The sequence below is a fragment of the Wyeomyia smithii genome, chromosome 2, assembly GCF_029784165.1.
Source record: "Wyeomyia smithii strain HCP4-BCI-WySm-NY-G18 chromosome 2, ASM2978416v1, whole genome shotgun sequence".
NCBI lineage: Eukaryota > Metazoa > Arthropoda > Insecta > Diptera > Culicidae > Wyeomyia > Wyeomyia smithii.
In genome coordinates this window covers 179945031-179972693 of record NC_073695.1, presented here as the reverse complement: position 1 = coordinate 179972693, position 27663 = coordinate 179945031, and the positions used below count along the sequence as shown (strand labels likewise).

Below are 27663 nucleotides of genomic sequence, written 5' to 3'. Positions count from 1 at the left end.
GTTACGAACTTTCCGAAAAAGCTTTACCTTCAAGACATCAAAATAGTCTAGGCTCATGGAAGCTAACATTAGTTGACCTATTGGGACGGGGAGATTCTGTCAATTTATTTTCTCCACTCCTATACAGGATATCACAGCAGGCAGTTGGTGTCTATTCATTAAGTCTGTGCCAGGCGTGCTCGCATATGATTGCTACATTGTTGGTGAAAATTCGACCTTGAAACTTTTATTCAGTTTTCACTGTTTAACAATTAATGAAAATTGAAGAATCACAAAATTGTCAATCATTTTATCAATCCAACGACATATTGATTATTGGGATCCAGCATGTGGTTACATCAGTATAAACGTTTGAAATCTTTAATTCCGACGTTACATCTTGGTTTTAGTTTTCGCGGAATGTATCTCGATATAGTGCGGTTGGACGTAGTCCTACGTCAAAAAAGAGTTATTTAATCACTAGCTGATCCGTTCTTGAGTTAGTCAGCAAGCACAAAACAAAAAATAATCTGCATAGAACGTTAGCCGACTGTAGTCCGAAGTAAAACATAAACGGCACATTGCTCAATAGTTTATAATTCGAAGTTATCAATATTTATTATTAATAACATAAAATTTCATTTGAGGCAATACAACGTTTTACGGGTCCAGCTGGTCAACATTAAAGGAGTAAATTAGCATTGAATAATAATAATAATAATAATAATAATAATAATAATAATAATAATAATAATAATAATAATAATAATAATAATAATAATAACAAGAAATTTGCAAGAATGTATATTGTAAATTCAACAAAATAACAATATGTTAGTCCTGCGTTTGGGCAATCCAGATTTTTTTTTCTAGAGAAAGTTAAGCTTCTACTAAGATGTATTATAAGCCAACTAACTGTTGAGTATTATTTCAAAATTGAAGTGTTCCTACTATAGGACAAAGTAGTTTTTCGTTTTCGCCTGCAAGGTGTAAACAATCTCGACGAGCTTTACAAAACAAAAACATACAAACAGGTGTTTACAGCGTTCACACCTAATATGCACAAAAACCGTCAAATTTCAAACGGGTGTAAAACGGTAAGGTAAGTAAAACGGAACGGCAATGAGGAGGAGTGAAATGCATACAACTTGCGGACACCTCGTTAGTGCTACAGGTAGGTAAGTAACTAGTTAAGTGACTTGCGCAAACAAACAGAGTAATGTAAGCGATGAGAAATCCATGATGGTACAGCCTGCAGTACCAGCTTCACACCTATGTCACAGAGAACAGACTGCATCTAGTGTCTATTAAAATAAAATCAATGTCAAATTCTTTTGAGAAGAACTGCAGTACTGGAAAATTCTAAATAAGGTTCCGCTAATTTTTGAGTTGTATTTATAACCAGCTAACAAGATGGTGAGTCTATTCTCTGTGCATCCATGTCAAACTTGCGAAGCTCCCTACAAATTTTGATCAGTACTTGAGCTTGCTCCTGGTAACCATCGAGAACCGTTCGAAGCTTGTCAAATTATGCGCGACTAACTTATTAATTATTCATTGGTCTGATCAAGCAGCAGCAGACAAGGGTGCAAGCGAATATGCCAATCAATCAAAATCGTATTTTATCAACGGACAGCCATCCTACTATTTTGCATAATTAATACACCCACATCAGCGGTTCACTTGATCTTGCCAATACGTGGCCAATAGTGGATGAAACTATCTATGTGGCAATTAACTTTGCTGTCGTGAGAATAGTATAGAAGGCATTTTCTTTAGCCCCTTCAGAGTATGGTATCTGCTAGTTAGAGCCTCTGCTAGCACTTTTTAACTGAAAAGCGTTTGGGTGTCGCAAATCATCATGATGGGGTCTGAAATAATTTCAGCATTTTAGCACACATTTTTCCAGCACTAAGAAAATAAATATAACGAATTTCCAACGGAAGTTCCAACGTGGCTAGTAAATATTTTTGGGTATCAAATTTACATGTTATACGTCTGAGGCTGTTCTGGATCTTACATCAACTATATGTTCTGACGCTATGTCTCCATAGATATTAACAAGCATTCCAGAGAATGTGGAACACCACCAGAAATCGTAGCATACAACCGCGACGAACGTAATGTTGCAGTCACATCACATAGATCCATGCAACATTTTGTTTGAAACGTTTTGTTGCACTTGATACAATCAAGTAAATAGAAAAAAATCTAGCACTCATATATTGACCTGACGAAACGTGCACTTCGTATATTATATTTGAGATATTGCATGCGTTTACCGTTTAGAATTGCATTTCTGCAAATGTAGATGAGAGTATAAGTCTTGATGCTTCAGAGCATGTTCAATTCTGTGTTTCCTGGTGTTCTGACCCTTCTGACATAAACGGAGCAATAATTGTATAATTTATTTGATGTAGCCAGTGGCGGAGGTTGGGATTTACTGCGGGTACATACCGTCTTGGTCATCCAAAATAGAATTGAATACTAGAGTGATGAATATGTTGGAAAGTAAAGACTTAAAAAACATCTTCTGGATGAATTTTTAGCAAACGAAAATTGGGCCTCACGGTTATTCAAAATGTAATTGTGTTATCAATAATAGAGTCTTCAGCAGGTCACATTGATTATTTTTCACCTCGAAACTTTCGCCTCACAATGAATGAAATACTTCAATAAAAATTCAAAATGTACATTGTTCTCAACCCACATTCGTTAGGGCTTTTGATGCTGCCGAAGAAAATCACACAAAACACATTTTAGACACTTTGCAATATTCAAGCACCATTGAATTCTTGATGTTTGAAAAACTAATGCCTTGCAGCAATGACAAGTTTGTTCCTCGGTTTCCCCTTAAGGCTTCTAACTTTGACATAAATTTTAGAAGTGAAGTAAAGGTTTTTTTTTTTTAAAGAAAATCTCTGGTCGCAGGTCCCAACTAGCGCGCTTTTTAAAGGCAGAATGATTTTGGATACAACTGAGAACGTTGTTTAAACTGCTCTGATCTTGCGTTAAAAATTCAATATTTGCCCAGCTGCAAAATCAAAGAACATTATATGGATCCCTACCCTCTATTCTCCTGATCTGCAACAGTTTTGACATGGGGTTTCAACATAAATGCCTTGTCGATGAAGCCAAATCTTGCGTAACCTTTTGAAAGGACCTAAGTGAGAGATTCTCTCCTCTCTCACTTTGTTTCGTTAATTACGTCGTCATTATAAATATTTTCAACGCTATCTTGCTCTGAATCGAGACATTATAATATTCTATTGCTTACTATGCCAACGAGTGTTATGGAAAATGGAAAAATAACATAGTTATTAATTAAAGAGATGTTAGATAGGTTTTTTTTGAAAAGTTGAGCGAGAAATCATTCTGACATCAGCAGCGATGCCAGACTGGACGATATGTCTTCAAATCGAAGACATTTACCCTGCGATGAAGACATCCTTGCTTGTGAAGATTTGTCGGTAATTTTTTCAGCCTTCGGTCGGTTTTTATGAGCCATTTCGGGTTGGAAGACATGTGGAAACCTTTTTTCTCGAAACGTGAAGACATTTTGTCTGACATCCCTGGGTATCAGTAACATTTGAGCGAGGAAAATGTATATCTAGTAAAGATTTTCATGCTGCTTGTAGCATAAAGACATGTCATTTTCGACTTTGAAAACTATTCTACCTACAAAGTTCTGACGTGACTGTGAAGTAAAAACAATTTCGCCAACGTGAAAATGAACAAACACAGACAATACTCACTGCGGAAATTTAAATTTAAATTTTTGGAAACTCTCATGCAGGTTTCACTCAACAAAGCATATAGTTGGTTTCGTTGTTGCCAGATCCAAAGGGAACTTCTTTTGTTTGCAAAATACATCAAAAAAATGCAAAATAGTCGCGTATTGATGCTGCAAAGTACACAAACCGAGTTGACAACATTACAGTTCACACAATGAAACTCAGAAAAATAAACTTTCAGAAAATTTGAAACAGTGAATTTCAAACGAACACGCTCTCAGTGCGCTTGACGGATGACTTGGCTTTCATTTTTTTTACAAATACTGAAAAATGGAGGAAGATAGAATGAACATTGCATGAAAGCGATATATTTCCCTATTGCCGTTTTCGTTTTCGCGGTGTAGCTACACTTTTTCCGTGATATACTTTGCAGCTTCAAATAAAACATTTTCAGTGTCATTGCATTGGTATGCGTAACAATGGGATGGCTGTCAATTCGTTTTGTTTTGGTCACTATCGCATTCGTTATTTTGTCTCGTTTCCATTTCATATGTCCATCTCGCAAATGTGCTGAAAAAAATCTACCTGACACTCCAGCTACACCGCAAAACGAAAACGACATATGATGGTAGAAAAAAGCACTGACGTTTATGGTGGCTATTTTTCACTTTCATGCAAAAGCGCTAAAATTTGTCAGCCCTGGTAGTTGATATCAACACCAAGGATGGACTACTCTTATTTATTCCTGTCTATTGTGCGAAGAAGTCTTGACAGACAAATGCAGCCACTGTGAAATTTAAAAACCTAAATTAATCCACCTAGCGGTGAGACCCAGCCTTTCTCATTCGAACTTATGATTTGTTAAAATAGATTTACACCAACACACTTTGATAATTTCTGCTGGATTTGTTATTCTCTTGTTTTTGTTCACACAACTATACCGAACATTTAAAATATAACATTCACACACATATGAACATACATTAACACATATACATGCAAATAACATAAAATGCTTTCATAGATATGATGCGATTTTATTTTTGATCGAGGTATAATCGATTTGTACCCATATACTGCGTATAAATATTTAGATTGTTTATGTTAACTTTATTTAGTAGATTTCAAATAATTTATAATTAAATGTTGTTCCTTATACATTAATTTGAATTTTTTCACGCAGTTGATATTACTAATCGTTTCTGAGGGGCATCCATGAATGGGCAAATACAAATCAATATGGGTTCTTGAAACCTGGATTATACCCAGTGGCCAGAATCCGACCTCAAACCCCATTTTTGACCCAGATGACCAATACGATTTGGGGTAGCGGTATGATACCCGGAGGCCAGAAATCATCTTTAGACGCCATTTTAAATTACTAGACAGTAGCTTCCGGTTTCTGGAAACCAGTCTAAAAGGGACAAACATTACGCAATGTGAGTTTTTCAGTACCCGGGATGATGCTCAGAGGCCAGGAATCAACTCCATACTTCATTTTTAAATCCGAATTTGCGACTTCCAATGAAGGTATATCCACTCTTTGGATTTTAGAACACAGTCATACCTCGATATAAGGCAACTTTATTTTTATTTTCGTTACGTTATATCGAGTTACGTTGTATCGAAGCATGAAAAAAAAAAAAATTTTTATTGATGCAAAATTCTTGATGGTTACTCAAAAGTGCGCAAAAACTTATATCCCTTCACCTAAAAGTATATATAAACCTATCTTATGTCCCTTTAAGACAATTTTTGTAGACAAAAATAACCAGACACAAAACATTGAGAAAATAAATGTCAATTTGACTCCATTTTACGGTACTTATTGGTTTAAAAACTTACTTAAAACATTTATTCGGAACATTATTTATTTATTTATTCATTTATTTCGTCAAACAAAAGTAGACTACATATGCTTATAACTAACTTACATGCTATATGTTATTTATACTAGTGAAAGAGGAAAAAAAAGAGTTTATACATAATTGAATAATGGTTTCTTTACTTGACGGATTATTGCAATGAATGTATTCTACCGATTTTAATTGCGCGTTGAATTGAAATATTGTTTTGATTTAGTTCTCGACATAGAAAAGTCAATTGCTTCACAGTGTTGGTTATACACTAACATCATTTGATTAATAGGCCCGTATTTAGCATAATTGTTTCGTTGATGATTTAAAGAAAACAAAGTCCGCGATCGTAAATTTCTAGAAGGTACATAAAAATTAAGTTTTGATAATATTTCGGGTGAGTCGACACGCTGAGATACGATATCGTTAACAAATGACATCATCATTCACGACGGGCTTTTAATGATTGGATGTCAATAAGTCTGCAGCGTTCGTCATATGATGGTAGGGGAAATGACGTCCATCGTAGATTACGGATACACCCCAAAAATAATTGTTGTACTTTAATTTTGGCAAATTAAAAAAAGTTACGTTATATCGAGGTAAAAGGTACGTTATATCGAGTTACGTTATATCGAGGTTGCCTTATATCGAGGTATGACTGTATTGATGTTGTATTTGAAGAAATAATTGGAGCATAGTATTTGAAATTTGACGTAATATTTGTACTAATTAAATAGTTTTTCTACCATAATGACTCCTGATTTCGAACTTTGATCAAAGCAGCTAGTTTAAACAGCCTTTGGGTTTTGTTTCTTTGTAAGTTTGAGGAACAACCGGTTCGTTTGACACATGTTTTCTTTAAATAAGTCGTGAAATTTTTGAGAGAATAGACTTTCAATATTTTTACAATTTAACACATAATGGTTAAAATAAAAGTCCGATTACACTGGTCAACACAAGTATGGCCCCGAAGGTCAAACTAAAAAAAAAAAAAATTATAGTTTTTCCTGTGAATCTTTTTCTTTCTAGGGCAACTATTGTGAGATTTAGAGCAAAATTTTTTTCGATTTTGTCAACCAGTATTATAATCAAATGTAATGGGTACCAATACAGCAACTGAACCTTCAATTTAAAACTAAGATTGTTGAAATCAGTCATGCCATCTTTGGCAAAACGAATGAATTTAAAAAAGTTTTCTGAACACGTTTTCTTTTCATAACCTTTCATTCGAACTACATGTTCAATCACCATAAAATTCGGTATTCAGGGGTTTTGAAGACAGTCTGTTCATTTGATATCTATTTTGTTCAAATTGGTTGTGTAGTTTCTGAGATAATGAAGTTTCATAACTTGTACATTTTGATACATAACAGAAAAAGTTACAGTCCGATTATAATAATTATTTAATAGGGTCTTATCAGGCAGCTAGACCTTTCTATTGCAACTTATTTTGTGAAAATAGGTCCATCCATCTTTGAGAAAAGTGGGTGAGTTCAAGCAGTCTTAGAAACCTGTTTCTTGTCATAGCCTTCCCATCATTATACATAACGGATAAAATTAAAATCCAATAACAATAAAATTCAATAGGTTCTCATGGGGCAACAAGACCTTCCATATGACACTAATTTTGTGAAAATCGATCCAGCCATCTCTGAGAAAAGTGAGTGAGATTAAACAGTGTTTGAAACACGTTTCTTTGCATAACTTTTGAACTACATGTCCGATCCTTATAAAATTATTTTAGAAATGGTTCAAAAAACAAGCCTGTTATTTTGATAACAATTTTGTTCAAATCGGTTGTGTAGTTTCTGAGGTAATGAAGTTTTGTGATTTTCACATTTTGATACATAACCTCGAAACTAAAAATCCGATTGCAACAACATTCAATAGGGTCTTGTGGGGCAACTAGACCTTTCATTTGCAATTAGTATTATTGAATCGGTCCAGCCATCTCTGAGAAAATTGAGTGAGATTGGGAGACCGTTACATACATACACACACACATACAGAAAATGCTCAGCTCGTCGAACTAAGTCGATTGATATACGACATTCGGCCCTTTGGAGCACTTTTATACCTTTGGTTTTTTCAGTGATTGCTATACCTTTCTAGGAGAAAGGCAAAACGCCGTCATAACGAGCCAGAATTTTGTGACCATGGACCGAATATTATTATCCATCCCAACCGGTTCTTCGACCTTTTTCTCATTAAACGAATATCGATTCCAAAAAATCATCACGGAGCTTACATCGGATCATCTTCCAGTCATCGTCAAAATTGGTGTCGACGTAATGCGGCACCAAGTTCGACCAAGATGACGAACAAGATACTGTCGTGCAAATTGGGTCCAACTGACACCATCATGAATACCACTGAAGACAGTGATCATGCTCTATGGACGCCGTTCATGAAGCAGAGCGCCGTTACATTCCATCCAATTCGATGAGATGAATTGAAGAAATACCGAGCGTGAACTTGCTGAAATCCTCAACCCAAGACAGCGCTTCTACACTAGAAAACCGGACAAAAATCGTTCAATAACGACTATGAAAAGTGAAAACGAAACATTTGCAACACAAATACTAAAGCTCTATTTAAATGTTAGTCAAGTAAACAAACTGGTGTCAGTCTGCCAGAAGCTAGAGTGTGTTCTGTTGAAGTTAAAAAATTTGCCGAATTGGATCAATCACGAGCTAGTTTTATGTCTAACTCACTGTCAGAAGAGTACTGGTTCAGTGTTCTTCGGAACGCACTCATAATCGTCTTTAAATTTTTAAGAAATTAATATAATTAACGTTTCCTTACTAAAGCGCAAATCCAGCGTTAAGCCAGCAAACAACAAGTTATGAAGCCCAGGTAGCAATAGAACCAACGATTTTGTGTAAGAACAAGAATATTTTTTTCAATGGTACCACATCTTTTCCCTTTCACAGCGAATGATCATCACTTTCGGAAAGTGTTCTCCGTATTCGCCCGCATAACTGAATAATTAAAACGGTCCTATTCAGAACCATTACAAATATCACTAACTCTTTAGTGATGAATAACAATAACAAGTCCTAAGTCAATAATAGAGGTCGTTTTGATCAGTTAAATACTGATGCCGAGCATTAAAATGTAAAAAATATAATGAAAAAAAAGTTTACGCTTAATAAATTTTTAGTCAGAGCTGAAAAATGTTAAGTTATATCGCTCATCTTGTCCAAAACTGAATGTAAGTGCAAATTTTTGTGAGATCATTTCGTCGCCCGAACTTTGGTAACCAACTAATTTATCTGAAATTGATTAAGTTCTTTGATATTCCGCTATTAGCACTGGAACTGGTCTCCAATTGGATTGAAAACTGCATCGAAACTGTAAACTTTTGATTGTGTATTGCAGACGGAACATGGAGAATAGTGAAGGTATACGCATATAAAAAAAACTGTACTCGCTCTTGGGAAAGCTTACGATGAGCCGGACAAGCTGAAAGGATGCCGAACAACAGTCTCGGATGGACCCACCAGGGTGCCCGACCAGATTGAAGGATCACGCCGGCATGAAATGAACATGACTTCTTGACACAACACACAGGTAAGATATGTATTGAAATTTGCAATGTTGACAGTTTACTCAGTTATTACTTCTTCAAGAAGTTTCAGTTTTCGAAGCAATATCGCTTTGATACCCGGTGCTTTAGAAATAAAAAAAAAAACAACGGCGAAACTCGAGAGTTGAATGCAGTTCGCGCAAACCAGAAGCAAGTTAACTAAATCAAGCAAGCTTAATCATATCTTAAAGTAGTTTAAATGATGATAATGATAATGATAATTTGATGACCATGACTTATTGTGGATTAAACAGGTAGACGTTCCTAACGATTATAGTTAAACAAGTTGTGAATATCGATTTTATTAAAGGGACGTAACAGATGTTACGATTACGTTATTATTAGATTGCATTAAAGGACATCTTTCGTTTTCGACCTATCAATGCATCATCGAAATTATCATCCCGAATTCTATCGATGCTGCCGACTGCTTACGAGAAGGACACATCAGCGGAAGGAAAAAAGGTGGTAAATCGAGATCCGATTGCTGAAACAGCATCGCATTCCAACCACTTTCTGTTAGTAGGCAGCAGGCAGGTTGTACATTGCGTCCTGTCCTCCACACGCTGTCTGTGTTCGCTTCGCATCTACCAAGCCCAACCCGGGGTTGTCGAGTCCGTCGTTTGGGATATGCGTTTTATTCACCTTTCGGATGCGCTGCGATACGGACGGACAGCCGAAAACGGGCGAGTGTACGCGTTGTTTTATTCGTTCCTAATGAAAACGAGATGATCCTGTGTGATCGGTCGGTTTGTGCGATTTAGTGTAAAATACTATGTACTAGCCCATTGTGGAGTGGTGAAGGAAGATTGGTCGAAATATGATTGGAGATGAAAAATAAAACATGAATGTTTAGAAATGTGTTCGAGATAGTGGCAGTGATGATTATGAAAAAGTAAAAATTTTAAAGTTGAGTTAATAGTTTTGGCTTTTTTTTCGGTTTTTCAAATTAAAAAAAACGTGAAAACAAAATAGAACAAAATACGTGAAACATTAGAGACGTCATCCGATTTTAAACGGTAGGTCTAAATATATACAACAATTGAAGTTAATCACTGGTAGGCGTAAATAATTATTAGGAGAGTAAAAATTCGACTACAATGGATAAAATTAGGTGCGAAGATTTATTTTTCAAGAATACTTCATTTTCTTACCTCTGAATATCGGATTAATACTTTTTCCTATCTATGTAGCACTATGTTCAAAAGTACTTTTTCAATAGAACTTATACAATGAAAACTTCAAATAATAGTTTTCAATTTTAAAACTGGTTTTATCATGAACCGTGTAACTAAATTGGCAATACTAACAAACCTTTTAACAGTGGAGTAAATGTTGAAACAAAGTCGGAAAACCATCTTTATGATCGTGATTTTTTTTGTATTTTTTGAGAATATTGCACAAACTTTATTTTAAATGAATTGTTTTCGGGACAGAGAAAACTGGTGGTGCTATCCATTCCTGTGAATTTTGGTGCCCCTAGTTGGTTAGAAGTTTTTTAAAAGCCGCAGAGTAATTGCTCACTGGGTTCGTCGCTTCTATGTCTCTTTCGGGAAAATCATTTAAGTCTCTGGAGAAGTTCTTTTTGCTAGGGGCACTAAAATTTACAGCAATGGTTAAAAAACTATAACCTTCCATTTTTTCCAGTTTGAGATGTATAATGGTAACTGCTACGATTGTTTGCCAAATAAGGCTAATCATTCGTATGGGCCTCAACCTGCTTGTCAAAAAAAAAAAAGAAATAATCTTACAACTAACTTAATTGCTAACTCACTGACTTTGAAGAGAGCTTATCGTGGTAGTTGAATATTTAGACGGTTTTTGTCGAAAGTTGGTAATGATTTTATTCGACAACGCTCTGATACTAGTGAGCATATATAGTTCGAGTGCAATAAATCAAGAAGGGCGTTTCTTAATAAATTTCTATATTTTATTCTGAATTCTTTGAAGCGTTCCTCTTCTTGTCAAACAACATATTGACTAGATCGGTACTGCAGTATTTCTGGTCTGAAACTTCGTTTTAAAGAAAACATTTGAGCAGAAAGCTTTTGAGAAACACTGATACGACCTCTAGTCGAAAACAAATTCATTAATAGTTTTATTCGAATAAAAAATACTCGTTTTTGTCATCACGTGAAAATACCCACAAAATTATGTAAAAATATTTTCAGTTATTTTGACTATCAGACAAAAGTTACTCCCTTTATTTCGCAAAAAGGCCATTGCGAATTAACATGAGATGAATCTTGCTCTTTACAAATATCGGGAAGATTTTACGCTTTGTCTGGTCATCTGGTGCGTTATTAGAAATCTGGTGAAATTCAGATATATTTGGCATATTGGTCAGATACAGATATATTTGGCATTTATGGTTCTGAACAACAATACAATCCACAACTAAAAAAACTGACCAAACAAAAGGAAACGGGAGGAGAATATGTCTAGACAGTAGATTTCCAAATTAGGCCTTGATGTTTTTAACTAAAGTGCGTCTAGTGATTAACACTATAATTAGCACATCAATAATCAGTGTTTGTTGCGAGGTTGATATAAAAATAATAGCTTTTGAGATTTTATTTTCAGCTTTTTTGCTTAATGATTTTTGTTTCCTAAGGGTTACTGAAAATTTCCAGTTTTGAACTGATTTTAATGCTAGCAGTTGTCAAAATAATTATCACGAAAGTTGAAACATGTAATGTGTTTTTTTAAGGGTGAATTGAGATATAATGAAACTTTGAATATGGAGGAATTTCTTAGACTCAATACAAATTTTCTAAAAGGGCGTTTGTATTTTGGCATAGGTTATTATTCCAAAGCGTTTACAGAAAAACTGTCAAAGAGAGAATTGTAGAGAATAAATTTAACCTTGCAAAAAAGCATACACGCTGAAAAAAATACACCTGAAGTTATAACAAACTTTTGGCAAAAAATCCAGAATGGAGAAATGAGAAACAATTTTTTTTATTAAAGTTTAAGTTTGAGAAAAAAAAAACAATATCGTCATTTTTCAAAATAATTATATTCTACGGGTGTTAAATGATAAAATAATATTCTAAATCAAACAAGTTCACTCGTTTGTAAGTTATTATGGTTTTAAGTTGAGAAAATTAGAACACAAACATTACATTATACATTGAATCGAAAAAGGATTGAATTTTCTCAAATTTATTTTTACTTGAAACTTTATAGTATTTCAAAATTTCTGATAAGAAGACCTGGGTGAAGAAATAAAAAACAAATGTTGACTTAAAAGTTAATTTTTACACAATTTTTGTGGTTTCAATAATATATAAAAAAATCAAATTCCAATGTGCAGTATGATTTTAATAGTAGTTTCAAGTCGTAAGGCTCTTGGTAGTAAAATCTCTGAATGCATCTGTTTTTTGAGTTATTTTAAGCTTGAGTTTGAAAATTCCCAGTTTTCTATGAAAATACGTTTTTTGTGAGTTATGTGGGTTCTGGAGAAGCAAGCAGCAAACAGAAGTTAATAGAAAAGTATGATAAATATACAATAATTGATTCTTTGACAGTAAAGAGAATGGATCCTTCACCTGTGAAAAATGCGGAGTTTGCTAAGCCAAATACGTGTGCAAAGTTTCATTCAGATAAAAAAATTAAATTTTCATATAACTTTTTGTATATTTTCACGCGATGATGATATACTAGTATTTTTAATTTGAATCAAACTGTGGATGAAATTACTTTCAACTAGAGACCGTATTAGTAGTTGGATTCATTGAAAAATATTTTCTCAAAAGCTTTCCAATTTCTACTAAAATGTTGTCTACGGACGAGCTTTTTTACAGAAAATCAACTCCTAAATTTGAAAAAAAATATATACTGGAAGATTGATAAACGGCTGGGCAGCGCCTACCATCCGTACTAGTTGGCATGAAAAAGACCCCAGTGTGGTCCAAAGCATAACGCCCAGCAACTTCTATCCCTACCTCCACGTGGTACCGTTTGGGATACGAGCAACCAAGGGAAGATCGGTAAACCGGTGGGAACTTGATCGTATGCTGACAGGGAAGCGGAGCTGTTCTTCTACGAGGGCAGCTTGCCTGAGCGTCTGTTCTCCATGTTAGGGGCGGCTCAAACAGCGTCTTATGCACCCAAGCCGGCAGCTCCGTCGCGAGACTAGGCATCCGCAGCTCTAGTAAGGCAGCATGCCAAAAATTTAAAACACTACGAGCACTCAAGAATTGAATACGAACCGGATCGATCGGCAGCGACTTAGGCGCCGAAAAAAGGCCGACGATTGGAAGCTCGGTGCATGGAACTGTAAATCGCTGAATGGGATCGCGGGTGGCGACTGGATTCTGCTGGATCAGCTAGAACCCCGCCACTTCAATATCGTTGCGCTTCAGGAGCTTTGCCGTAAAAGAGAGGAGGTACGGAGGATTTATGGCCACAGGGCACAGTACGGCACAACCAATGAGCAGGGTATCGGATTTATAGTGTTGGGTAGGATGCTGAGTTGTGTGATGAAGTGGCAGGCGATCAGTGAAAGGTTGTGTTCTACTACTACACTACCCTAAATGTGCACTGCCCTTACGAAGGAAGACCCGATGTAGAAAAAAGAAGCGTACTATGCACAGCTGGAGAAACTCCACGATAGCTGCTCGCGTAGAGAAATCAAGATCGTCCTCGGGGACATGAAAGCCTAGATCGGTAGGGACGACATATACAAGCCGGTGATCGTAGAGCCTGCACACCGCGACGAACGACAACGGCCAGTGATGCGTCAATTTCGCAGCTTCCCGACGACTGGCAGTCCGAAGCAGTGTTGCAAAGCTCACTCGCACCAGCTGCTTGGCGGGCCCTCCTGAGTGCGTGTTATCAGCTATACACGCAGTGGAGTTTACTCCAAGCAACCCGTGCACACGCTGGATTTCTATTTCATTTGCTCCGCGCGCACGTGAAGCATCATAGCAGCCACTCCGACCGCCTCGCACTCCGACGTGAGCTGCAGGCATATGCATCGCTCCGGAGCGCTCCGCGGAGCTACACACAGCTTGTGTTTGCTGCGATTAGTTTCCCTTTTCGCGAATGAAATTGCAATCGAAACGGGTGGGATAGGACCTCATAGTAATGTTCCTTATCATCAAATACATTTATGACAATAAAATCAAGGATTGAACGGGAATATTTTTTAATTCACAGAACTATATAGATACCACCTTATAAGAAGCAGAAGAGGCTGGGTTTTTGTTTTTACTTTGAATAGTCTGTTATGTAATCAATATAATTTTATATCTGGTAATGAATCACACTACATCGATAGTGGTTGCTTTTTGGCAGCTTTCGCATTAGAATGCTGTAGACAATCTGACGGAGAAACCGCTGCCGGAGTTCCGGGGCACTTACCCTTCGACGAAAAAAACGTTTTGAGGAAGTCTTTCAAATTTTACAACAAAACTTGTTTTGCATTCCTTTCATTTCATCAAACTGGTTCTAACATGCATATCAGACATTGTTTGATTTGTCATTAAATTGTAGTTCGAGAAAACTGGGGACTCTCGTTTCCAGACTCCGAACCGGACCGAACGGAGCCAACTGGACCAAACCCAAAACGCATTGTAATGTATTACTTATTTTTTTTATTCACTTACATTTTGAAACATCCAACTCTGGATCATAGAAGCAGGAGTTTTAAAAATTTTGTTCTTCAAAACATTTTTAACAACAACTGAACGTTTATTTGTTAAAATGTTTGTAGGCTAACCCAGGCATGTCCAAACCCACCACACTACGGCGTGTGTGTTTTGGGCGATGCCACGGAGGGAATTTTCATTGCCCTTCAGTGCTTATACAAAACGGAAACCCACCCCACAGTGTTCTAAATAAAACAGCCCCTCAGAAGCTTCGGCAAACACAGGTCCGAGTGTTTCCGAATTCGCGAGCCCTCCGAAGCCCGCTTGCTCACGCGTGTTTTCTCAAACGCATAATGTTTACTAAAGTACATATGAAAAAAAATGCAGGTGGTTGCATGCGATGACTACCGTCAAGCTTTCCAATATTATACCATTGTTGATCTCGTCGTGGTGACCAATGCTTGTGTGTTCCTCGAAACTGCGAGCCCTCGGTTGCCTCATGTGGCGAAGTTAAAAACCCTCGGCTCGCGTGTTCACGAATGGCTCTCCAGTATTTTGTCTTCAGCTAGCGACGGAGGGTAATACGAATAGACCTGCGTGGTGTGTTTGTGAGCAGATGTTTCCCACGCACTTTGGTGTTCTGTGTTTTCCCCATGCCTAGTCTAACCTTTTAATAATCTCCAGTTATCTAAGCGAAAGGCCGACATTTCATTGCAAAAGAGATACCTCATACGCAGCATTTGGCGCAAACTATCGTATGATAACATAGGTACATTGTATTAAACATGTGGTGCAAATTACTTTTGCGCCCAAATTCAATCATAGCAATCGACTTACTCTTGGTGTTCGCTCATATAGGTGCACTCCGGCGAGAAAAATATCACGTCGGAGCGTTGAATATAAAAGAGTAACCGGAGTGTTGCTTTTGCTAGTCGCGCTCCGGCTGGAGCCGTGAGCTTTCAGGAGCTTCACCAAAGTGTGCGAATATGATTTGGAAAACATAGCATGCTGCTCGTGCTCCGGCAGGAGTGTGAAGAAGGTTTTATTTTCGCACTCCAATCGCAACACTGGTCCGAAGTACCTTCTTACCCCCGAAAGAACATCCAAACCACCTGGAGATCACCTGACCAACGTACAGCAAATATCGCTGAACTCCGCGGCTCAACATCGAGCAGCTCCGGGGGCCCCACACTGCGGAGTAATACGCGCAACAGCTTGAAACGGTATTCCACGGCGGAGGGGCTTCGCGCATCGCATCTCGAGGACGACTGGTGCAGCATTCGTACAGCTATCGGGGAAACCGCAACGGCGACACTAGGGGTAGATGCACCGAGTGGCAGAAACGACTGGTATGACGGGGAATGAGAGGCAGCGATGAAAGAGAAAACCGGACTGGGCGATGTACCTGGGCAGGTCAGCGAGAGAGAACAAGGCCAATTACAAACGGGCGGGGAACGACCACGATTCTCAGACGAAAGAAGCGCCAGCAAGAGGATCGTGAACATGAAGAGCTGGAGCGTTATCACTGGCGCTTATCACTGGCACGCGGAAGTTCTATGAGAAGGTAAAGGGCGATACAATAAACAGAAGCGGAGCAGAAACTGACCTAGGAGCACCAGCAGCAGATGACCGATTACCAGCCTCCGATGTTCATGAAGTTTTTTGTGAGTTCGAGAAGCTGACGAACTACAAAGCTGCAGGCAAAGACGGACTGCCGAGTGAGCCGAGTTTAAACATGGAAGAGAAGCGCTAGCTAGAGTGCTGCAATTGGTCACTTTCAGGATTTGAAAGGAGGAAAAACTGCCAGACGAGTGAATAGAAGGAGTCGTTTGCCCCATCTACAAAAAGGGCAACAAGCTGGAGTGCCGCAACTACCGCGGTGTCTCGCTTATCAATGCTTCATACAATATACTCTCTCAGATCCTGTTCCGTCGTCTATCACTTTTAACCAGGAGGTTCGTGGGCCAGTACCAAGCGGGTTCCACGGAAGCTCGTGCCACCACGGACCAGAACGAGGTCACTTTCGTACCCAAGGAAATGAACCCCCCCCCACGCACTGGAACTAAGGCCTTTCAAGAAATACTGGGCTATTATAAAGCAAGCTCTATGAAGGCATCCCAAGAAGGTCGAATCTAAGTAGGACATTAGGAGAAAGCGAGTTTCCGTATAGAAAAAGCTGCAGCCAGATGTTGTACAAAATCTAATGAGAGGAGTTAGGCGTACGTTTATGACATTGAAGTTGAATGAAATGACTATGCCAAAACTTACTAATGGGTTGTACCGTACTGCATCAAATTCAGAACACTTAAGCTATGATGTATCTTCTTGCACTAAAAAATCAACGAAAAATGAACTTTCTCACCGATCTTAAGGATTAAGCATGTTGGTTATTTTATTGTTGTTACAATTTAGTGCTATTTATATAGATTTAAACACGTTTTGTACATTAAAACAAGGAGAATTAGGAAATCGGCTTCGATTTAAATTCTGAACACTTCAACGTAATCGCCAAGAGATTGAAAGGCAAACCGTCTTAATAATGACTGACACTTTTTTTAATACTTGCTAATTCCCTGAAAGTGGCCCTACAGTGAAGAGCTAAACATCCCTGGGTGCAGGACATTCCGAAATGGTATATTATAATCATTCCTTTTATTAAATTAGTTATGATAATTCGATTTCTATTGTGAAGTGTTCGAAGTTTGAGACTGTTCGAAGTTTGAATCAAAGCGGTATTTAAAGTTAGAAAAGGTTTGGTCAACCAGGTATATATCTACAGCGTTTTTTCCGTGATATTTTTTAATGTGGGACACCTTTTAACTACTAGGGTGACTGTATTAAATGTATTCAATCAATCCTATGTGTTCTCACATTTTGGGGTCGGATGAAAACGCTTTGCAACGCACCTTTTACCGGTAATCTTAAATATACTGAGTGTAAAAAGTTTAATGAATCTGGTATACTCAATTCAGAGACCTATGACTTTATTTCAAATTGCAAAGTTTAGGTTCATTTTATTCGGCAACACAGCCTAATAATCGTACTACCTAGATTTTTGAAGCAAAATGTTGTGAGGTAAAAATTTAAGAATGAAGCAAGTTCGAATAATTTTATACATATTTCTTTGTTGTTGTCGGCCGCAAGAATGAAAGAGTTTAGTTTGCTTTTCTCATGAGATTTTTACAAAAAAAGCGAAGCTATTATTCATATGGCCCATTAGCAGATCCTACACAACAAATAACCAATTAAATCTATTAGAAATAAAAGTCAACACCACATCTAATAGAGTGATAAATATTCAATAGCATCGTAGTTTGCATTAACTGCAAATAACCCACCCGCTGAGAGGCTTGAAAAAAGTTGCACCGAACGATTTCCCATACAGTCGAAGGAAAGCTCAATCGTATAATGCAGCGACCAAACGGCCAATAGGCGGCTTGCGCAGTCAGACACACCCCCGTGTCTGGCTTACAACTTTACGAGAACAAATCATTCAATCATCGCCGACGGAATGCCTAATGATAGTGTTAGTTTTATGTTTCTTTCACGTGCTGAAATACACATGCTGCTTTTTGCGAATACCGTTACGGCAGCCTGCTTACAAGGTCACCGTACGGCATGCTGCCAGATCTGATACTTCTGAGGGGGTTGTAAATAAGGTTCAAAATCTTACTCATTCTGGTCTGGGTGGTGATTCATGTCCATCCGTTGATAGTCTGTAGGTGGGTTTGCATCATTTTGATGAATAACGCTGTTTTTGTTAAGGCATACATATGAGGCCAAAGTGTAGAATTTGCCATGCGTCAGATGATGACGGTAGTGGGTGGATTTCTGGGGAAAACGTACGATTGCTTGATCGTCGACCACGGACCACGGCCTAGGTGGAGAAGCCTTCAGGCATGCTTTTCCGCTGGCTATGTGAAATTTGAGAACCTTGAGGGTAAACCAAATACCAAACAGACGGGTCTTCGCAATGAGCAGAAAAGCCGACTATACTCGATCGTACCATAGGAACTGACGATCGTTTGCGGTTCGCAGACCACACAGTTGCATGAATGAAAAGTGCAAACACCGTAGCAGTTTGTTGGTGGTCGCAAAAAAAAAAACATCAACGACGTCATCATTTTACATCATTCATCGTATGATCAACGGCGAGTTGTGCAAAGAGTGTGAGAGAATACATTCGATACACACACGTAAGTCAGGTGTATAACCGACTGCGAAACAAACCCTTCTTCGGGTACAGTACCAAACAGTAGGTCTTCACAAATCCTGCAAGTAGTACAGTCCGAGGCAAGTGATAATTAGCAGTTGGGCAGGTTGGTTAAATATGACACTAAGTCTCACGAGGAATTTCAGAGGTGCTAAACAGAGAAACATGAGAATTGATGACATACCTGCTGAGGCGCCTGATAGGTAACCTCTAGCCAGATTTCTACCGCCGCTATCAGAGTCGGCAGTGCCATAAAGTACCATAGCGCCGCTTTAAAAATCTAAGATAAATAAGCGTGTCCGCAGACGCTGATAAATTGCAAGTTCTCGCGAAAAAAGCCACGTAATTACACACAGCAAATTCTATCCGCCGCGGTCCCGCGATACTTATAATTACCTCATGAAACCGATATGATAATGTTCGAACATCGCGTGATGTTTCACTACAGGTAAGCGCTGCTACCAATACATGCTACCAACAACCGGAGTGTATCATCCGGACACGTTGCGTTTGCGAACAGACTATCCGCAGAGAGTGAGAGGGATCGCGTCAGTGTAACCTAAAATTGAGACTTTGAGTGCGGTCGTACGATACCCCAGTACGATAACCGGCCAGTGCGGCAAACATATATTTTGCTACCACCAGGCTCGATCGGCGATATTCGCGAATTTCCTTTCGTCGTGTTCGCTGCTGAAAGTCTATATAAAAACGTAGAGCATTCGCTCGGCAAGACTTACACGTATTTTACCTGCACGTCGATCAAGTGGTGGATTCGAAGCTAGACGAGTGCGTGTTTACTCTCGAATCAGCGGAAGTGGAAGTGTAATGCGAGTTTTTTTTTTTGCTGGTTCAATAATAGAGATCATTTTGCGAGGGAAAATTTAACGGAAGGGAAAACTTACTTTTCCAAAGCTTCTAGTGATGTAATTATCTTCGATACAAACGCTATCGTTTAAGACATTTAGTAACGGTTTTTTTTCTGTGTGTTTACAGATAGCTAAGTGAGGAAAATCTGTGTATCTTGTTCGTCGTTGGGCATACACAGATTTGCAGATTTCAATGTTTGTTCTGAAAGTGAAAGTTAAGAACGTCGTAAGTATGAGGATCGAAATCAGAAATATCTGTCTGTTGACGATTGTGACAGCGCTAGTTAATATAACGACCGCGTCATCTGTGGTACCCGCAAACAGTTTCCTAAATCTGGAAGAGTTCAATAGTTCGCCCACCCGTCATAACCACCGGCATCATCCATCACCTGAGCAACAGCAGCAACATCCGCAGGATAATTTCATCCTGATTGACTACTTGAGCGATGGTGAGGCGGAGCGTCGTGTCAGTTGGAACGGGATAGCCGGCAAGGAGACTAGCATCGGTGATAGTAGGTAAGTCGAACGAATTTATTGATTCTATACTAGGTGGCATTCACAGGATGTCAACGGCGACATTGAATTCAGGCAAACTGGCTTTGCATGTTGAACACTTGGAGCGAAGGGAACAAGGGAGAATAGGGCGGGTCATACTTATTGGTGCACTGGCGTTTGACAGGAAGGAACATTCTAAATTTCTACCGGTCAACGATAAGTGCTTTTGATTCAAATCTGACCCATTCGGGGCTAATCATGACAGAGTCCTAAGCGGAAAGGAAATTGAGATAAGTGCTTCCAGGGCAAGGACATTGTCGTTTGTTGACACGTTTGCTCGGCCATTTAATCGCCCTTCGCCGCCGGTTTGCAGAAATTGCTCTGGCCGCAAAAGTTTTAGCAAAGAAACGAACGTACCTACTCGGGGTAACACTGTCGTTTCTGTGGGAGGGGAGTTTTAAATGATTTGCTAAACTTTTGAGCAATGTGCTAATTGTCGTGGCAAGCAGGGAATGGCCTAAAATTGGAAAGCATTAAATCATTCTATTTTGAAAAGAACAAACTTGAAATACTTTATTAGATTGTAGTTTGTAGTTTCTAAAAGTCATGCCTTGACAACTTTTCTCTATCTTTCCAGAAATATAGATTTATAAAAAACCTTCAGCCCTTTTGAAATGTCATTCTAGATTTTTTTTTGAAAAATGAAAAGTTGCTTAGTATAGTGAAGCCTACGAATCCCCAAATTAATGTTTAAATTAAATTCTGTCGTCGAACTTGCTTGTCCTTACTTTTATTCGCTTTTACTCGATTGAGTTTACCAATGTTGCACAGAGTTGCATTTAGAGCACTCAAATAAAACAGGACACTAAATCATTTCCAAAGCGCTATTCATCATTCAAACCTAGAATTGAAAGTTTGGCGGACAGTTGCGTAGTTTCGTCCCGGTTCATGATCTTGCATGGTCAACGGGCGCTCCGCAAATGTCAATCAATTGTGTTAGCTGAGTGTCTATATCGTAAACGAATGTGATCGACTTTGGCACCAAAGACGAATTGGGCAGCGGCGCTTGGACAAACACGGTCGCTAAGTTTTGTGATGGGTGGGCATGCCTTCCGTTGGTGCTATTTAGGAATGCAAAATTTTTACACACTGGACACACAAAAGCAGTGGCCTACGAAATCAGTTGTCTTAACCTTCCTCATACTGAAACGTGATCATTGGTATAAACTGCTTCGACATACAAGTACGGGTTGGACAACAGAAACTAAAAACTTTGGCGAATATCTTTGGGTGCCTAGTTACTTGTAAGTGAAGCAATCTTCTGACATTCAAAGACACCCGGTGTTATGTTAAATATTTTCGACGACGTACTAAATGTTTCAAACACCTCAGAATGTCAAAGATCTCATATAATCCGAAAGAGTAGTTCGCAAATATGTAGCCACATGATCGTTGACCGTGTTTAGGTGAGTGCTATACTTATCTGTAAAAATAGCACAGTGTATTGAAAAATTTACGTAGGCATACAACATCGCGTACTCCAGTCAGTCACATGAATGACGACGGTAAGCAGCGGGACGTCACAAAAAAGCAAACAATGATGCTTCAAACTAGCGCACGGTAAAAAATCGTTACCTTCGTGACATCTACAACTCGAAGCGCAGCGCTTGGGCATTGCTGTCATTACGCATGTGATGATGATACAGGGAACAGCCTAGTATTACAAGAGGCTACTGTTTTCCCTTTTTTTCCAACCAGCACAAAAGGGAATTTTGATTTGAATGAAAAAGTCAGGTTTAAATATAGACTCGCGCTGCTGCGCTAGGCTAAAATTAGTGACAACTTTCCGCGCCACACCACCCAAATGGCTCAGCAGATATTGCGAGAAGATGACATAACGTCGTATCACGCCATCTAGATAATATTCTACTTTTTGCTTGTATTGATTTTTCATTCACCAAGACATACAATAAGGGAAAACAGCTAGGGGTATTGGCTGATGATACGGTGAGATGTGGCTGGCCACATGTTGCTTGCCAAGACGCCGGTAAATATCGTACGATGCTTATTTTTTTCACGTCGATGACGACGTGGCTTGACACTGCGCAACACAGGCGCATTACAAGTATCGTATGATTCGTTGACATCAGCCGTTTTCAAGGGAAAATACAAGCATGATAAAATACTCGCGTGAGTAATTAAGCGAAAAATATCACCTGTTGTTGAATGACTGTGTGGAATTTTTTTTATCAACTGAGGTGCGTTGATCGAACGACAATCAATGATTGTCGATATCAAACTGATAAGCTTTTTGACGTGGAAGTGTTCAACACGCTCGAAGATAACGTATCTTTGACTTTGAAAATAAATCGCAGGTAAACAATGCAATGCACGTTTTGATACGACTATTGCATCAGACTTTGGGGAATGGAAAATTAGACTCTAATTTTGGTTTAGTCAAGTGAAATGCAAAATTTGGCACCACGCCGAAGGTTAAAACCAATTGTGTCCACAATTTGTTTTGGAGTTTGCCCTTCACCGATTTAGTCTATCAGGTATTGGCATTCCATAACAATTGTGTTTCACTGACCCATTTACTCCACATGATCGGTGTCTGTAAACTTAATTAGCAACAAATATTTTGGCTGAAGAATTAGATGCGGGGGCTTACTTTATTTTTGCCATATATGATCAATCGCATGTATGGTATTAACAAACCGTTTTAAAACGCGGCGTTTTGATCTCATCATTGAATTAGAAAACACGATTAAATACTAAAACTGCTCCTCAAGTCCGAACTCATCAGCTTTTTGCGGACCAGTTCTACTCTGGGACATATCCCGGTCAGCTGGCGGAACGTTAAAGTGGTGTTTATACCAAAGCCGGGTAAAATAGACAAAACATTGCCCAAAGCCTTCAGACCTATAAGTCTGCTTCAACTCTTTTCAAGTGATGGAAGAAATCACGGATAACTATATCCGCAACGAGTTTTTGAAGGAGTCAACATGCTTCTCAACAAGGTAAATCTACTGAAACCGCTTCGCATTGACTGGTGCCGAAAATCGAGAAGTCACTGAAATATTAAGAGACAGCGGCCTGCGCTCCTGATTTATTTTTCATATTCTAGCATTTGTCCTGATTTTTATGAGACATGCAATTACCTTCAATCGCCAAGCTCATATTGCAAAACACAAGTCGGTATGTTTTTAACAGAAACGTGAATGTTGCCTAATATTAAAAATTGTTGGAGATTACCCAGTATTTTTTTTCATTTGTGGTTGCCACTTCGAATTTGTCGCTGGTAAAAATAAAACCAAAAGGACATTTTTCTCCGATAAAATTCTTAAAGTAACATTTTATGATGTAAAATTGTAAAATTTGAAGTGATGACCGTTTTGCGGGCTAAAGGAAATAAAGGGGCCTATTACGGTCAACGAGGTGAGCAGTGAGTTACTCGCCTGGCCAATTTAGATATAACAGATGGTGAGTCGGCTGGATCTCGGACGAGTAGCTCGTCTCGCGTTTCCTAATACAACATTTTGCTCGTCAGTGGCAAATTGCTCGCCTCGTTTCCTGTAATCGGTCCCAAAATCAGGAAAAATCTGCATTATTTTTGAAATATCTGGGAGATTAGATATTAAACCTGTCTATCTTGATATATGTTCAATAATGTGGATAATTCAGATAAAGCTAGATACTTGACCACACAACGCTCACTGCGTGAATTATTTCTTTGGTTAAGCCTGAGTAAAGTGAATAGTGTTAAACATTTGACAATTTTCATATTAAACTTTGAACAGTTTACGTGTGCTGAATTCTTCGGGGACATACAAATTCCTAAAATTTCAAAGTTGCTTGATAAATTTGGATCGTTCGAGTTACATGTTGAATAAATTAACAACCGAATAGCATTTTGAAGTGCAAATCACGGGACACGGTTATATGGGAAAAAAGCGATAGTATTATTTTTTCGCTCCCATGCACTTTTCGTGTTCCTTATGGGTCCTATAACAACCGTGTTACTTTTCAGATCGATCCATGGAACTATATTTTTGCGCCCGATTTTTAAAGTTTCCATACGATTTTATATGGGAAAATCCACTTTTTTCAAACTTATTTTCTAGAGATGTCCAGTTGGCTCCCAAAAATATATCGATACATGACATTTGTAGGAAATTTGTCTGGAAAGAACTCTTCTGAAGACTTTAAGGCGCTACGATGCTTATAGAAAAAGTTATTTACCCCCACTGATTGAATGTCTGACGAACGGCTCACCATTGAATTTTTCCAGCAACACTGCTACAGCATGCTGCTATTGCAAATTTGCTTAAGGATAAGGAATAATTTAGCGTGGAAGTAAGCTTCAAAGTGTAATTTTTGCTCAAAGTATCTTCGGAGAAGCCTTCAAGATGAATTTTACACGATATCATTTCTTATCACATGGTTGAATTTGCAACAGCAGCATGCTGCAGCAGTATTGCTAGTAAAATTCAATAGTTAGTCGTTCGTCAGAAATTCAATCAGTTTGGGGTGAATAACTTTTTCTACCAGCATTGTAGCGCCTTACGATCTTCGGAAGAGTTTTTTCCAAGAAAATTTCCTACAAATATCACGTATCAATATATTTTTAGGAGCCAACTGGACATCTCTAGAGAATAAGATTTGAAAAAGTGGATTTTCATATATATAATCGTATGGAAACTTCAAAAATCGGGCGCAAAAATATAGTTCTACCGATCGATCCGAAAAGTTACACGGTTGTTATAGGACCCATAAGGAACACGAAAAGTGCATGGGAGCTAGAATTTATTTTTTGTCCCACCCTAACCACCAGTTTAAACCAGAATAAAAATAATTTGGATCAAATTTGTGCGAAAAAATAGGTGTCCTGATTTGTACCTCTGACCAGATGGTATCTCTAGTGAAAGGGTGTCCTCAAGGAGGAGTTCTCTCTCCACTACTATGGTCACTGGTGGTAGACGTTCCCCTAACCAAGCTATCGCAGCTAGGCTACGAAGTCAGTGGTTATGCGGATGACATAGTCCTTATCGTTCGGACAAAGTTTAACGCGAGTCTATCTAGACGTATGCAAACGGCTCTTAACACCACCTCTGAGTGGTGCTTAGAAGAAGGGCTGAACCCCGCTAAAACAGTCGTTATACCCTTAAGCAAAGAATGCAATTAAAGATGGCAACTTCAGTTATTTTGGCTTACAGTTACTATTTAGCAAGACCTGGGGGCTAATACCACAATTAGCGCTCTGGTCTTACATCACCATTGCTCGACCACGTGTAACCTACGCAGCCCTCGTATGGTAGCCTAAGGTAAATAAAACGACAGCCCAGGCGAAACTTACCAAAGTTCAACGATTGGCCTGTCTTTCAGGGACCAGTGCCCTGCGCACAATGCCGACTGCAGCCATGGAAGCCATACTCAGCTTACTGCCTCTAGGGCTGCGAAGAAATACAGCGATGCTAGAAAGTGACCTGACGGGTCATCTAAGCATCCTGAAGAAGTTTAAGCTAATACTTTTAGTAACAACAGTCTCGGACTGGATGGAAGCGAAGCCAAACATGGACGTTCCATTAAGGGTGATTGACACAGATCGCTCAATGTGGAACAAAGGATGACCGACTCTTTGATCCGGCATTATCCATATCTACACAGATGGCTCAAAAATCGGATCCCAGGCTGGATCAGGGATTTACGGACCAGATAAAAAGGCCACTATCTCTTTGGGTGGGTGGCCAACTGCCTTTCAAGTAGAGGTATACGCAAATTACATCTGTGCTACGATATGTCTAAAGCGCAACTATAGACATGCCAAAATCGGAATCTTTTCAGACAGTCAGGCTGCACTACTGGCATTGAAGTCAGCCTCATGTGTTTCCAGACTAGTCTGGGAGTGCATTGCAACACTCGGGGAACTTTCCCGCCTTAACAAAGTTATGCTACTTTGAGTATCCGGTCACTGCGGAATCGTAGAAAACGAACTTGTCGACAGCCTAGCAAGACAAGGATCTGCTCAGCAATGCATTGGACCTGAACCGTGGGTACTTCCACATCCGACATTAAATGCGGGCTAAGTATATGGCAAAAGCTAAGAATAGCATCTCATTGGCAACATGCGCAGGGTTGCAGACAAGCTAAACAGTTTATTTACCCTAACCTTGCGGTTACCAAAAGGCTACTTAGTTTAACTCGCAATGACCTACGTATCATCGCGAGACTCCTTAAGAGACGCTGTCCTGCTCTTTATCATCCAAAGAAAATCGACAAGGTCCCAAACGACAATTGCCGCTCTTGCAACACTGAACCTGAGAGCTCAGCGCATCTGCTTTACTTTTGCGGGGCTTCGTAGAGGTTTAACTTCTTCGGAAGTTACCTCTCAATGGTATGGAGCACCAATCCCAAAGCGGTCACTGGTTGAATCAACCATGTAGTTCTGAATTGGGGCATAGGCTTACAACCAACTAGCTTAACTCCATCTATGAGTTCGAGCATCCTGTAATCTGTGTAAAGCAATCGGGGCCAGCCACATAAGACAATAATTGCTGTCGCAGTGGCACTTTTGCCCAATGACCTTCAGGCATACAAAAAAAAGTTGTTCTTGAATATGAGTTGGTTTTACGATTCCTTCTGAACTATTTCTGCTTTTTAATAAAAGGGATTTATCATGCCATTTCATACTATCGGAGAATATTTATAGCATGATGATGATTGTCTCTATACATCATGGTTTATATCTTTTAACTCAAATACGTTCATAGTTACGTTAGTAGTTACGTAGCTAGTAGATACGAAGTAGGCGCAGAGTGGAGAAGCATCACTAAGCGACAATCAGAAACATTTTCGCGATTGTTTATGTATCCTTTCCCACTAGGGAAATAAAAAATAGAAAAGTTTTCCCATTAGGGTGAAACGGAACGGGATCCAAGCATTATTTTATCATTGTTAACAGTACATGGTTACCAAACTTTTAATATTTTTGATGCCATAAAATTAAACAGAATCATAACAATTTGATCATTTCTATATGCTAGCGCAGCCTGCTGCTGGCAGTGCTGACAACACGGGCGCAAAATTTGACACACGCAGTTGACTTGAGACTGGAAAAAAAGCAAAAACCTTAATTTTGCGAGGCGCTACACTTCAGAGGCATGTTTCAGCCCGTTTCGATGGATTTTTCGTGAAAATTAGTTACGATCGCGCTGTTTATTAGTGTGAAAAGAAAAATATACTTAGTTTGAGTGGTTACGCGACTCTTACATGCTGGTATTTGTGGTAAATGTTCTAGTCGCTACCGGCGCAAAACTATAAACAACACCGAGAGA

General features: G+C 38.8%; 1 protein-coding gene across 6 annotated transcripts in view; it reads left to right on the top strand.

The window, feature by feature from the left end:
- Positions 1-9795: 9795 nt before the first annotated feature.
- Positions 9796-27663, top strand: part of LOC129721855 (uncharacterized) — a 39974-nt gene continuing 22106 nt past the window's right edge. For 2 of the 6 annotated variants that reach the window (XM_055674914.1, XM_055674920.1), the window contains exons 1-2: positions 9796-10180; positions 19962-20350. In XM_055674914.1, coding sequence (XP_055530889.1) covers positions 20028-20350 — 323 coding nt within the window. In that variant the 5' untranslated portion in view covers positions 9796-10180; positions 19962-20027. Of the gene's footprint in view, positions 10181-19045; positions 19075-19175; positions 19417-19519; positions 19892-19961; positions 20351-27663 lie in introns of those variants that run through there. The other 4 variants (XM_055674917.1, XM_055674918.1, XM_055674913.1 and 1 more) reach the window with 4 other exon arrangements.